General features: G+C 37.6%; 2 protein-coding genes across 2 annotated transcripts; one reads left to right on the top strand and one right to left on the bottom strand.

Annotated features, from left to right (window-relative positions):
• Positions 1-405: 405 nt before the first annotated feature.
• On the bottom strand, positions 406-3,484 carry LOC310956976 (spermine synthase-like; the record flags this gene model as incomplete). Its single annotated transcript, XM_083927367.1, has 11 exons — positions 406-436; positions 790-905; positions 1,009-1,088; positions 1,195-1,309; positions 1,417-1,497; positions 1,638-1,801; positions 1,987-2,162; positions 2,281-2,345; positions 2,704-2,779; positions 2,881-3,001; positions 3,439-3,484. 11 exons carry the CDS (start codon positions 3,482-3,484, stop codon positions 406-408), a joined length of 1,071 nt encoding a protein of 356 aa, XP_083783493.1.
• A 3,500-nt stretch (positions 3,485-6,984) lies between these two features.
• LOC310956750 (spermine synthase-like) lies at positions 6,985-11,039 on the top strand. Its single transcript, XM_083927113.1, has 11 exons — positions 6,985-7,038; positions 8,280-8,400; positions 8,524-8,611; positions 9,023-9,087; positions 9,206-9,381; positions 9,567-9,739; positions 9,871-9,951; positions 10,057-10,171; positions 10,278-10,357; positions 10,461-10,576; positions 10,964-11,039. The coding sequence occupies exons 1-11, from the start codon at positions 6,993-6,995 to the stop codon at positions 10,992-10,994; spliced, it is 1,092 nt and encodes a 363-aa protein (XP_083783239.1). The 5' UTR covers positions 6,985-6,992; the 3' UTR covers positions 10,995-11,039.
• The last annotated feature ends 1,755 nt before the right edge of the window (positions 11,040-12,794 follow it).

Below are 12,794 nucleotides of genomic sequence, written 5' to 3'. Positions count from 1 at the left end.
TTTTCCTAAAATATTCCAGGGATGTCCTGGATGACTATTATTCATCAATTCTATTTATTTGAGAGAAAAACAAGACAAGACATCTTCTCCCAAAACACATTTAAATGTTTAATTGAGGTCACAAAATTGGGACAGAACAAGTATATGCAAGCTGAATTCACTCATTTACATGCACCTAATAAATACTTTAAAAAAAACTTTTAACATATCAGGAAAAAACAAAAGGTGCTATAACAACGACAGTGTTCATTCTACTTCTGATTGACTCTTTTTTAATCATTTTAATTTCAAAGTCCACATAACAATGCATTTATCCAAACTTTGTCTCTAATGTTCATGTCACGTTTAGTCTGAGCACACCTTTAAGCTGCTGCTGGAGATTCAAGCAGAGAAAACTGAAGGTCTTTACTTCTTCCATACAGAGTAGAAAACCCATCTGAAACAATAGAATTAAGGATTGTACACAACAAAAATGTACAGTGGCCATCCAGGAATGTATGAACAGTTGGTCTAAAATGATAAATCCAGTCATCAGTTATGATAACACTGGGCTTTTCAGAGGATCACACAGTGTGTTACAAAAAGCAACAGATCAGAGCAATTAACTTAATGAGTATGACCAATAGAAATAAAATCTGATTTGTAATAAGACGTAAAATATAATAATTAAAATACTTTTATGGGTGTTTATGAATTTATGCAAACCAAAATGGGATATAAGATTTGTAAATTATTCAAGTCACAACAATAACAATAAAGTCAAAAACCTTAGAAGTGATAAAAGGATAATGCACCAAGTAGGAGGGCACACACGCCACCACTTTGGTGAACTCTACAGGAAACGAGAGCTTCCCCAGCTGTTCCTCGTACAGACTCAGTGCCTCTGTCATGGTCTCAGCGTTACCCTGGTGAGCAGTAGCAGGAAAAAAATGTCAGCAGACAGTACGAGTACACTCTCACACACTACACTAAACCTACTCAGCAGTTACTAAAAATTACAAGACTCACCTGTGTTAAATATTTGCCTGAGGGATGCAGGACTTTCATTGACAGATCTAAGATGAGACGCAGGAACTCCCATGTAGAGTCTACAACAAGCAGTTAAACAAGTTCAGACACAAGTCGAGCTGCATTAATGTAACATCACTGTGTGAATTTGTGTTTAAATATTCAAAATAAAGAAGATATAGAAACCTTCTTCTGGCTCCGTGGATATTGGGATTGCAGTCAGATCATTGATTACATAATCAAACAACTTTCCATCCTGGACATACTTCTTCAGCACAGGAACACAGTCTCCCACTAGTACCTGTAATGCAGAAGACGAGGAGAATTATTCAGGTGCACCAATATTCAGCTCAGTGAAGAGGAAAACATGTTATGCCAGTAACATATGAATATTCATTCAGCACTCACTTGGTAACAGTTTCCCTTCAGGTTGTCGAGGACATTGCTGCAAGTTCCTCTCATGTGCTTTTTGCACGCATCAATCACCTTCTGGTCGATGTGCACACTTGGTTAAAGAATGATCGATCAGGTGCAGATGTACAGTTATACGTATAAGTAAAATATTGTGCGAGAAACTACACTGGCTTTTGGAAAAATACAATAGAGAAGTTTAGCAGGACAGAACCCACAAAGGATATATCGAGAACGGTGACCATCTTCGGTTTTTGTTTGACCATCTCAGAAAGAATGCCTCCATCACCTCCTCCTAAAATCAGCACCTCTTTTCCAGCATAATTCACTTTTCCACTACCCATGATGGTTTGAGTGTAGGCCAGATCACTCTCTGACAGGTCTGCAAGGAAAATTAATGATTTACACACTAAAATAATTGACCAGTTCTTAAAAAGAATACAAATATTACACTTTAATGTTGATAAAGACACACTAAAAGTGTACTAAAAGAAAAAACATTGATCATCAATTCATGAGCCAGAATGACTGTATCTTGCCATGTATTGTAGTGTTTTATACACTTACTTAAGTCATCATTGAGGATGAGGACAGTTCCATACTGATGTGAGTGCAACATCTTTATGTTTTGGTATGGAGAATCTTCTTCGTATATCAGCTTGTCCATGTCATACTCAACTATTCTGCCGTCAGTTGTGGGCCAGTATCGGTCAACTTCTGCTCCTCGAATGAGGGCTGGGAGCCTTTGGGGTAAATGGTGAATAAAACAACTATTAATATTACTGCAACATGCGAGCTGCATTAAATACAGGGATCACCTTTCCACAAAATGAGCAAAGCTAAAAACTTCCAGATACGTACCTTTTAATCCTTGTAACTTTGCCATTTAAGATAACCTTTAGCTTTTTTTCCAGTGCATTTAAAAGCTGTGGAGAAACAAAATTGAGTCTGAAACACCATAAAAGCTTAAGTGCACAACAATTTTCATCAGTGGGATACTTTATAGTGTTACATTTGCACAGGCAGTGAACAATTCAGCAGCCATATCGTTTCACTTTGCTCTGTGTGTATCTACTGGTGCACTGATGTTTGTGCACCCAAGGCAATACTGTTGGATACAGGTTCTCATCTTATGTGTCTGTCACATATCCAAAAGCTATTTAAGAAAAGTAAAGCATGATAAGTCACAGGATCAAATGACATGCTGCACCGTGGGACTTCTTTTGTGATTTGGCTTTTATGTAATAGATAAAATATGTTCATTTATTTATTAAATTCCCCTAAATTGTCTAGTTGTGCGATCTTATCCTCTTCATAACACTGCAGATCAACGGTGATCAACCCACGCAGAATAGCAAACCTGAGGATTGAAGTGGTAAAAAGCAATAAAGTGAGTAGAACATTTGATTTCATTTAAAATATATATATTGGTTTTTTGTTTTTTTTAAATGACATTCTTACCGGCCATTCTTGCCTACAAATGTAGCAAGGTATCCATGTCCATTAGTTTCATGGAAAGTCTCCTTCATTTCCTGCTCATGAAATATGGACAGTAGATCAGGAACTGTCGCAGCAGAGTCAGCTGGGAAAAGAGAGAGGGTGGAATAATGAAAAACGAACCATTTTGATGCTTTATTCATTATCTGCATCAGTGGTGGAAGAAGTTCTCAGATCATTTACAGTACAAAAAGTAGCAACGCGACAATATAAAAAAAATTAACAATAGAGACTGTCTTGCAATGGGACCACACCAGCCACAGCACCAAATCAGGGGTTTTCCTATTTCCTCACACCCTACTTCCAGATCCAATGCTGGGACCATACCGCTGTTCGAACTCTGCCTTCATTTTGATCTCAGCTACACCTGTAAAGTAAACTCAAAATCTTCTTCTTTGTGGTAGTTCCTGCTATAATAGGTGTCTCAGGAACAGGTTTTGCCATGATGACACACAAAGACTCACTAGGTGAAAACAATACCAGCGTCTCTGTCATGGTTGGTATAACATGCACTCATCTTACCTGCTGCAGAGAGCTTGAAGTCGAGAGTGTTATGTTTCAGTGCCATGTCTGAGTTCAGCGGTCATCTGTACCTGGGAAAAGGCTGCGAGTATTTATGACAGAGTAAGGGACCAACTAAAACTGACCACCAAACAAGACGTGGCTGCTGGTTTTAAAAATTGATTTTGAAAGAAAAATAATCCATATATTTAATTATTTAGCTGTTCATCAAAACATAAATATACAGCAGCAGAAAGGTGAATACACTGGATTTTTTCTATTAATGCTTTACGAAGCATACAAATTGCACATCGGGTGTCTTGCTTTATCGTCCCAAAACAAAACTTTAGCCAAAATATTACAAAAATTGAGACTTCTTTAGATCCCTCAACACAAAAAGTCAACTACGCCTTGAAGAAAATGGCGCACCATAATGTCTGCAAGAGTCAGACGGGTACTTTAAATGAAAAGTAACAACACATAATGCAAATGCTTGTTAACAGACAACATTACCTACACATATAAGAGCAAAGAAAATGAGCAATATGTGTCTGTGATGTAAAACAAAGGGGAAAAGTTAATTCGCAGAACTTAATTGGGGGGACGTGGTAGGTTGATTAGACCATAACATAGGGAAAAGTTAGGGACTTAAATGAAGAGAACACATATGAATTGAATTGGGAATATGAATGGATAGAAAGTTTTTCTTGGAGCCTTTAACACCAGCTGTTTTGGCTTAGTTCTTACTAACTGTTTAAAGGGTATCACTTTTTTTCGGAAAAAGGAAGAAACATTAAATATTTACACCTACAGTAGTAACTGCTAGGTGCAACAAGCTAACTGAACCAACTGACAGAACAAACTTGCTAAGATATGACCCCTTTTTAGTGAGGAGCAAATAAGATAATATCTGAGACCTGAAACTTTATAAATATTGTTTGATAATGATGTAAATGTTAAAGAAATGAAGAAACACAACATGAATAAATACAAAAGAGTATGGCAAATTAAGGGATTTGCATGAAGGACGGGTGGGAGGGTCAACAGAGCGACTCCCCCTCCTATTTAGTTGTTGTTTCCATTTACACTAAACACAAAATCAACATCTTCGATGCAAATGATCAGAGCCTGCACATAGTCTCACAGGCAGAACATATTGATTGAAGATTGGGGGAAAGACCACCTTTGCAGGCGCTGATCATTTGCAGCACCATCTCTGCAGCACCACAGTTATGAAGTCTGGACTGCTGGTACAGGTGCCTTTGTTTCTCCATTTCTTTTTCCTGTGGTGGACACAAACATCATGAGCATTTGGGGATATTTCATTTCACACAGAATTTAACTAGAATGAAATATTCAATGAAATATTCAGGGTTTTTTTTAAAGAGTGGGCTGCACCAGCTCTTCATTAATCCTTTACTAGCTTTTAACACAAAGTCCTTCCCAATTTTCTAGTTTCAAAATAGTTTCAAATTGTGTTGCAACATAAACTTAAGAAATGTCTCAGCTGGGGCGCCCAGTAGCCCACATTTGACTCCAACCTGCGGCCCTTTGCTGCATATCACCTTTCCTCTCTTTCTATCAACTTCCAACCTTCTATCAAATACAGGCATAAAAGCTAAAATTGTCTCGGCTAGTAGAGAAGTAGTCTCATGTGTAAATTGGTTGCTACAAAGTAGTTATAGCACTATTAGAGCAATTAACTATGTATACTGGAAGTCACTGCATCACTATAACTTGGTGGTGTGGTGGTTAGCATTGTTGCTTCACAGCAAGAGGGTTTCTGGTTCAAATCCCAGCTGCGTCCCTTCTGTGTGGGGTTAGCATGTTCTCATGGGTTTTCTCCATGTTCTCTAGCTTCCTCCCACAGTCCAAAGACATGCATATTTTAGGTTGATTGATGACTCTAAAAAGTGCCCTTAGGTGTGAGTGTGTGAATAGTTGTTTGTCTCTATGTGCCCTGCCATAGACTGTCCAGAGTGTGACCTGCCTCATGCCCGATGTCAGCTGTCAGCCCCCCCGCCCCTGGCAAACCCCGACAGGGACAAGCAGTTGAAGATGAACCAATAATGTAATGTGTAAATGCATGAGATAGGTGGATATAACAGGAGCACCCCTATTTTAGAGGTAGAATATATATATGTATATATATATATATGAGGAGCTCTTTTCCAAAACGCTATAAATCCATTTTAATAGTTTTCAGGAAAATTACATTTTTTACCTAAACCCACACATTTGGTTAATATTCAATTTATCTTGTCAAAATGGTTTATGGCTCAGTCTGAACATGTTGAACGGACGGACGAAACAAAAAACTCTCCCGCTTCAGGGCACCGCCATGTTGGATCACATCGAACGGTCACTGAATTCTGATTGGTCGAGAGGACGTATCGCATTTAGGCTAAAAATAGGTTTGGCGCTGGTCGCGGTTTGGAAAGGAACTGCATCTCGAGGACCATTTTAAACAAGGAAATATAGCGATTTGGTGTGAAACATTGATGAAGCAGTGAATAGGTTCTGTATACAGCAAAGTGGCATGACAAACTATTATTTTTTTTAATTTGGCTTTTATCTCGTTTTTGAAAAGAGCTCTTCATATATATTTATTGTTAATGTATGTATACTCTGGTTTTGTCTACATACATGGAGAATGTGTTTCCGAGTAGTAGTATAGAGTATAGTACAGTTTAGAATGAGATGGACATATCTGATTATGCAAAAAATTTTTCTGATCTTTATTTACTTGTGTGAATTGGTTCAGTTAAAGTTAAACATGGCAGTTACTGAGTGTAAATATTTACTAACAATGCAGCAACTCGTTTGTGTAAGCAGTAAACGTGAAGGTCTTCTAACTGACTTCCTAACTGCAGGCACTTGCCTTCGGGTGAGAGGCGTCCCACTCTGTAAGAACTAGGCTAAGGTTGAACCTTCTAACAGCTGGTGCGCCGGGATCCAGCTGTTTAAAAGAAAAACCTTAAACCCCTTTAAAAAAAAAGGACAGGAAAAGTTGTCCATTCTATCCATTTACATTTTTAATATGATGACATAGAGAAGTACCAACTTGTTGACCTTACCTCATCACTGGAATTGCAAGGTTATGGCTGATTTTTAAAAAGTAGTCGGTTTGTTGAGCCATTTTCAACCCACAAAATGCATTTTTTGGATTTATGACTGACTATTTATTTATTTTGATGAGAGATATAAATACTAACAGTCATTTACAGCTCAAAAAACTAAAATTCCATTATTATGACGCTCATTTTCTTTTCTCTTCTCGTCTTTTAACAAGCATTTGCATTGTTACCACACGTTCTGTCACCCCATTATTTTCTCAGGGATTTTAAATAAAAGTATTTTTTCTGCATCTTTATTTAAAAAAATCCATTTACATTCAAATTTCTACTGCTTAATATCCAATTCCCCAGCTCAGTATGAACAGTGGAAAGAAAGCAGATGCTGAAGTAGCCACGCCTGGTTTGGGGGTCAGTGGTAGTTGGTCCCTCCCTCTGTCTCTGCAGATAAATGCTTGCAGCCTGCCTATTCCCAGGTATAGATGACCTCTGAACTCAGACATGGCACTGAAACATTACACTCTCGACTTCAAGCTCTCTGCTGCAGGTAAGATGAGAACTTTTCTTTTTTCCCTTTTATTATAAAACTGCAATGACAAATAATAACATACATACAAAAAGATTACACATTAATTAGAGAGAGAGAGAGAGAGAGAGAGAGAGAGAGAGAGAGAGGGATAAAAGGGTTCAGCAATTTAGACAATTATACAATTTACATTCATTGAGAGTATTTTTTTATTGCAGAGCAGTTTATACAATTTTATTTTGAAATATTATACGATATTTTTGTAACTAACTGTAATAATTTGGTGAACTTGGACGTGAAGACCAGACAGGTATAGATAAAGAAGATGAAAGATTGTCCTTGACGAAACCAAGCAGGCAAACAAACGAAGGCAGTCTTTATCCAGGGTGGGATTGCAGATGGGAGAAGCCTTAGCCGTCAGGGCTTTCTGGCAAAAAAAGGCAAGAGGTCAAAGTTAAAGCAGTATGTCATATTGGCAGGAAAAGGCTGAAATTATTACTGAAGAATATTGTCCTACGAAGCCTTAGTGCAGTAACTGAGGGTAAAAAAAAATGTATTTAAAGTTTGTTTATTGTCACAACACATTAATATTTGGCCCACTGATGATGGATTATGCTTTACTAGTTTGCCATTTAATAATTATTATCAAATCAATCATAACATCCATACTTTCAGGCCCCAGAAATCATGTTATTAGTGATTTTGTAGTTACTGCACTTGTGCTTTTTAGGGCAGAATACACAAAGACGATCTGACAGGGAACAATTGGAAATGTGCGGGAACAGTATGTATCTGCAAGGCTGATGAGGAAAATGGGAACAGGTTGTGGGTTGTGGGAGGGATTTCAGGTGACTGATGGTTAAAGCATGGCAGGTTTGGCAGGGTGAACAGAGGTTGACCTGGGAGTACAAAAGATATACAAAATTGGAAAACTTCTGGAAAACCATAAATCATAACTGAAACAATCACTAACTTAGTGATAATCCTGCAGAATGTGTAATGATATGGCACTGTCACTGTCTACCTGCGTGAGTAGCATTTTTATTTTAATACATTAGTACATTTTGTAAATAATACTAGTGTACTTTTCCTTGAGCATACCTTTGAATACATTTTGAATTGAAATAGATCATTTTTACATTGTCATGTGGTTACTTTCATGAAAGTAAATGATCTGAGTATTTCACCACTTATGCAGGTAATAAATAAAGGGGGGGGGGATTATTAATTTTTTCATTGTTCCACCCTCTCTCTCTTTCCAGCTGACTCTGCTGCGACAGTTCCTGATCTACTGTCCATATTTCATGAGCATGAAATGAAGGAGACTGTCCATCCAACTAATGGACATGGATACCTTGCTACATTTGTAGGCAAGAATGGCCGGTAAGAACGTCATTTAAAAAAAAAAAAATTAAAAAATATATATATATATAATAATGGAATCAAATGTTCTACTCAGTTTATTGCTTTGTGTCATCTCTTTATCATTACCACTTCATTTCTCAGGTTTGCTATTCTGCGTGTGCACTCCCATGGGTTGATCACCATTGATCTGCAGTGTTATGAAGAGGATAAGATCGCAAAACCAGACAATGTAGGGGAATTTAATAATAATACAAATGTATTAATAATAATTAAAACATCTATAATCTATTAGCATTGCAGCATTGCATGTGATCCTGTGACTTTTAAGCCTTTTAGGGGATGTAATAACTTTTATCACGCTTCACTTTTCTTAAATAGCTTTTGGATATGTGACAGACACATAAGATGAGAACCTGTATCCAACAGTATTGCCTTGGGTGCACAAACATGCACTTTTCCATACTCAGCCCTTTTGGGCTGACTGTGCACCAGTAGATACACACAGAGCAAAGTGAAACGATATGGCTGCTGAATTGTTCACTGCCTGTGCAAATGTAACACTATAAAGTATCCCACTGATGAAAATTGTTGTGCACTTAAGCTTTTATGAGGTTTCAGACTCAATTTTGTTTCTCCACAGCTTTTAAATGCACTGGAAACAAAGCTAAAGGTTATCTTAAACGGCAAAGTTACAAGGATTAAAAGGTACGTATCTGGAAGTTTTTAGCTTTGCTCATTTTGTGGAAAGGTGATCCCCGTATTTAATGTAGTTCGCATGTTGCAGTAATATTAATAGTTGTTTTATTAACCATTTACCCCAAAGGCTCCCAGCCCTCATTCGAGGAGCAGAAGTTGACCGATACTGGCCCACAACTGACGGCAGAATAGTTGAGTATGACATGGACAAGCTGATATACGAAGAAGATTCTCCATACCAAAACATAAAGATGTTGCACTCACATCAGTATGGAACTGTCCTCATCCTCGATGATGACTTAAGTAAGTGTATACAACACTACAATACATGGCAAGATACAGTCATTCTGGCTCATGAATTGATGATCAATGTTTTTTCTTTTAGTACACTTTTAGTGTGTCTTTATCAACGTTAAAGTGTAATATTTGTATTCTTTTTAAGAACTGGTCAATTATTTTAGTGTGTAAATCATTAATTTTCCTTGCAGACCTGTCAGAGAGTGATCTGGCCTACACTCAAACCATCATGGGTAGTGGAAAAGTGAATTATGCTGGAAAAGAGGTGCTGATTTTAGGAGGAGGTGATGGAGGCATTCTTTCTGAGATGGTCAAACAAAAACCGAAGATGGTCACCGTTCTCGATATATCCTTTATGGGTTCTGTCCTGCTAAACTTCTCTATTGTATTTTTCCAAAAGCCAGTGTAGTTTCTCGCACAATATTTTACTAATACGTATAACTGTACATCTGCACCTGATCGATCATTCTTTAACCAAGTGTGCACATCGACCAGAAGGTGATTGATGCGTGCAAAAAGCACATGAGAGGAACTTGCAGCAATGTCCTCGACAACTTGAAGGGAGACTGTTACCAAGTGAGTGCTGAATGAATATTCATGTTACTGGCATAACATGTTTGCCTCTTCACTGAGCTGAATATTGGTGCACCGGAATAATTCTCCTCGTCTTCTGCATTACAGGTACTAGTGGGAGACTGTGTTCCTGTGCTGAAGAAGTATGTCCAGGATGGAAAGTTGTTTGATTATGTAATCAATGACCTGACTGCAATCCCAATATCCACGGAGCCAGAAGAAGGTTTCTATATCTTCTTTATTTTGAATATTTAAACACAAATTCACACAGTGATGTTACATTAATGCAGCTCGACTTGTGTCTGAACTTGTTTAACTGCTTGTTGTAGACTCTACATGGGAGTTCCTGCGTCTCATCTTAGATCTGTCAATGAAAGTCCTGCATCCCTCAGGCAAATATTTAACACAGGTGAGTCTTGTTCTTTTTAGTAACTGCTGAGTAGGTTTAGTGTAGTGTGTGAGAGTATACTCGTACTGTCTGCTGACATTTATTTCCTGCTACTGCTCACCAGGGTAACGCTGAGACCATGACAGAGGCACTGAGTCTGTACGAGGAACAGCTGGGGAAGCTCTCGTTTCCTGTAGAGTTCACCAAAGTGGTGGCGTGTGTGCCCTCCTACTTGGAGCAGTATCCTTTTATCACTTCTGAGGTTTTTGAAATTATTGTTATTAAAGTGACTTTAATTAATCTACAAATCTAATATCCCATTTTAGTTTGAATAAACAACCCTAAAATATGTTTAAAGTATAATATTTTACCGTCTTATTACAATTCAGATCTTATTTTATAGATTTGGTCGTTATTTCTATTGGTAATAATTACTTACAACTTATGTCTGCTTGCTTTACATGTCCGCCTCTGAATGCACGGTGTTATCACAGTGGTTAAAAATGCGAACTGACTTGTGATAAACTGGAATTATCATTTGAAATGATGTGTTCATAAAGTCCTGCATGGGTACAATGCAATACTGCACATAGTGGTTGTTTACAATCCTTAATTCTATTGTGTCAGATGGGTTTTCTACTCCGTATGGAAGAAGTAAAGACCTTCAGTTTCATGATCCCTGCTCTATCAACCCTGACCCACCCCTTGCTACAACAAATCAGTTGGATTTAATTTGTACTTTGAAGGAAATTAAGATATTAAAAATGTTTTTGGGGTAAAATGTTTTGTCTTTTGTTTTTTCACTGAAACTAATTGAATTCATGTATATATTTATATATACAGTATATATACTGTAGAGTATATTTTCCCTTTTTTAAACTCTGCCTACTCTCAACTAGATGCACAGTTAAGTACCTTTTGTAAGACAAAAACTTTGAAAATCAAAGGATAACAGGTTCAGTAGAGAATGGCATGTTTTAAAGTTATAATACACACTAAGTATCCTCCCCTGCTCATCAGACAGAGAGATAGTGAGACGAAATGTGCAGTGACGGTTGAGCGACCTTAAGAATCAGAGTGAGAGCCGTTAAGTGAGGACAGTTAATAAGTGGACTAAAATTATATTTTTTGTTTCACATTGGTTTCATTTAAAGCATAAATAAACACAGACAAGGCTCCTCACAACCCTGCTGGAAGGTGCTACATTGTCAGACACACTTTCTTGTGCGTTGTGCGTCAGTATGAGATTCTGAGGGTGAGGGGCGTGACCAAGCAGCGGTTGTAAGACAGAGGGCTGCTACGCACTGTTATTGGCTGAAGGTTAAACACCCACGTGGGGTTGGTGCCTCTTTGCTGACACCCATAAACATCTGTTCACTTCAAAATAAGAAGAAAACTAAAAATCCGGGCAGAGTCTCAGATACACACACCACACACTTCTAGTAGGTCATAAGGGATGCCTCGAATGGATTACTTTTTTATTGGCTTATACAGTTTCTTTATATCACACATTATATACACTAAACTTAATGGTGATAAAGCACACTGATTAACAGGAAAATGGGCAATCACAGGCTGACAGGATGAGCAACAGACAACCATTCACACTCATATTTAAACCTACGTGCGATTTGGAGTCAACAATTAACCTAAGCTGCATATCTTTGGACTATGGGAGGAAGGAGAACCCAGAGAAAACTACTTAGGACGTCTAAATAATTAGTCAATTGAAGACAGAGCAATCACAGCGGATAAAGACCCAAGTATTGTTGCTGCCCTAAATCGGTCTTGGTGTTCAGTGTGCACCATAAACATATTAAAAACATATCGGACTCAAAAGGATCAACAAATAGTACAGAAACCACTATGTACATAGACAGCTTAATGGATCCAATTATGAAATACTTCTGCATGTCCTAAATGACAGTGTACATGACACTTGATTTTTACACTTTCCTTAATTGTATTTGCACAAATAACCTTGACAACCAGTATTCCTTTGTACAGTGATGCTTTCAATATAATTAATCATATTTTAATGTTATGTACACAGTGATGTTGACACACTGTCCACACCAATACCAGTACAAGCCAACAGATCAGCCCTTGAGGCCTTCAAACAGGAGGGTTAAGTAGTCCAAAAAGCTCAATATATTTAAGAATAAGTAAAATTCCTCTAGCTACAAAAATACAGCTGGAAATGTCTGATATTTTGCACATTTTTGACTATACATGATTTTTTCCTAAGGAATTAAATCCTAATTCACCAGATCTTTTTAGAGCATTGGACTAGCACACTGACAACTGTGCAAACTTTTATCAATGGCTTTGTTCTTGCTCACTGTTTATATTGGTGCGCTTTCATAAAATATCCAAAGAATGTCCCACATTTTTATTGATTATTATTCATCAACTCCCTTTATTTTAGAGAAAAAACAAGTCAAGACATTTCCCCCAA

The sequence above is a fragment of the Echiichthys vipera genome, assembly GCF_963691815.1.
Source record: "Echiichthys vipera genome assembly, chromosome: 14".
Classification (NCBI taxonomy): domain Eukaryota; kingdom Metazoa; phylum Chordata; class Actinopteri; order Perciformes; family Trachinidae; genus Echiichthys; species Echiichthys vipera.
Note: the sequence above shows the minus strand (reverse complement) of the source record. Positions and strands in the feature narration are given on the sequence as shown.

Bases quoted from the DNA above. Each gene is read 5' to 3' on its own strand.
- LOC310956750 (XM_083927113.1), top strand. From the start codon at position 6,993: ATGGCACTGAAACATTACACTCTCGACTTCAAGCTCTCTGCTGCAG. The intron at 9,952-10,056 runs GTGAGTGCTGAA...TCTGCATTACAG, and splicing joins TGAAGGGAGACTGTTACCAA to GTACTAGTGGGAGACTGTGT. The intron at 10,172-10,277 runs GTTTCTATATCT...TGCTTGTTGTAG, and splicing joins ATCCACGGAGCCAGAAGAAG to ACTCTACATGGGAGTTCCTG.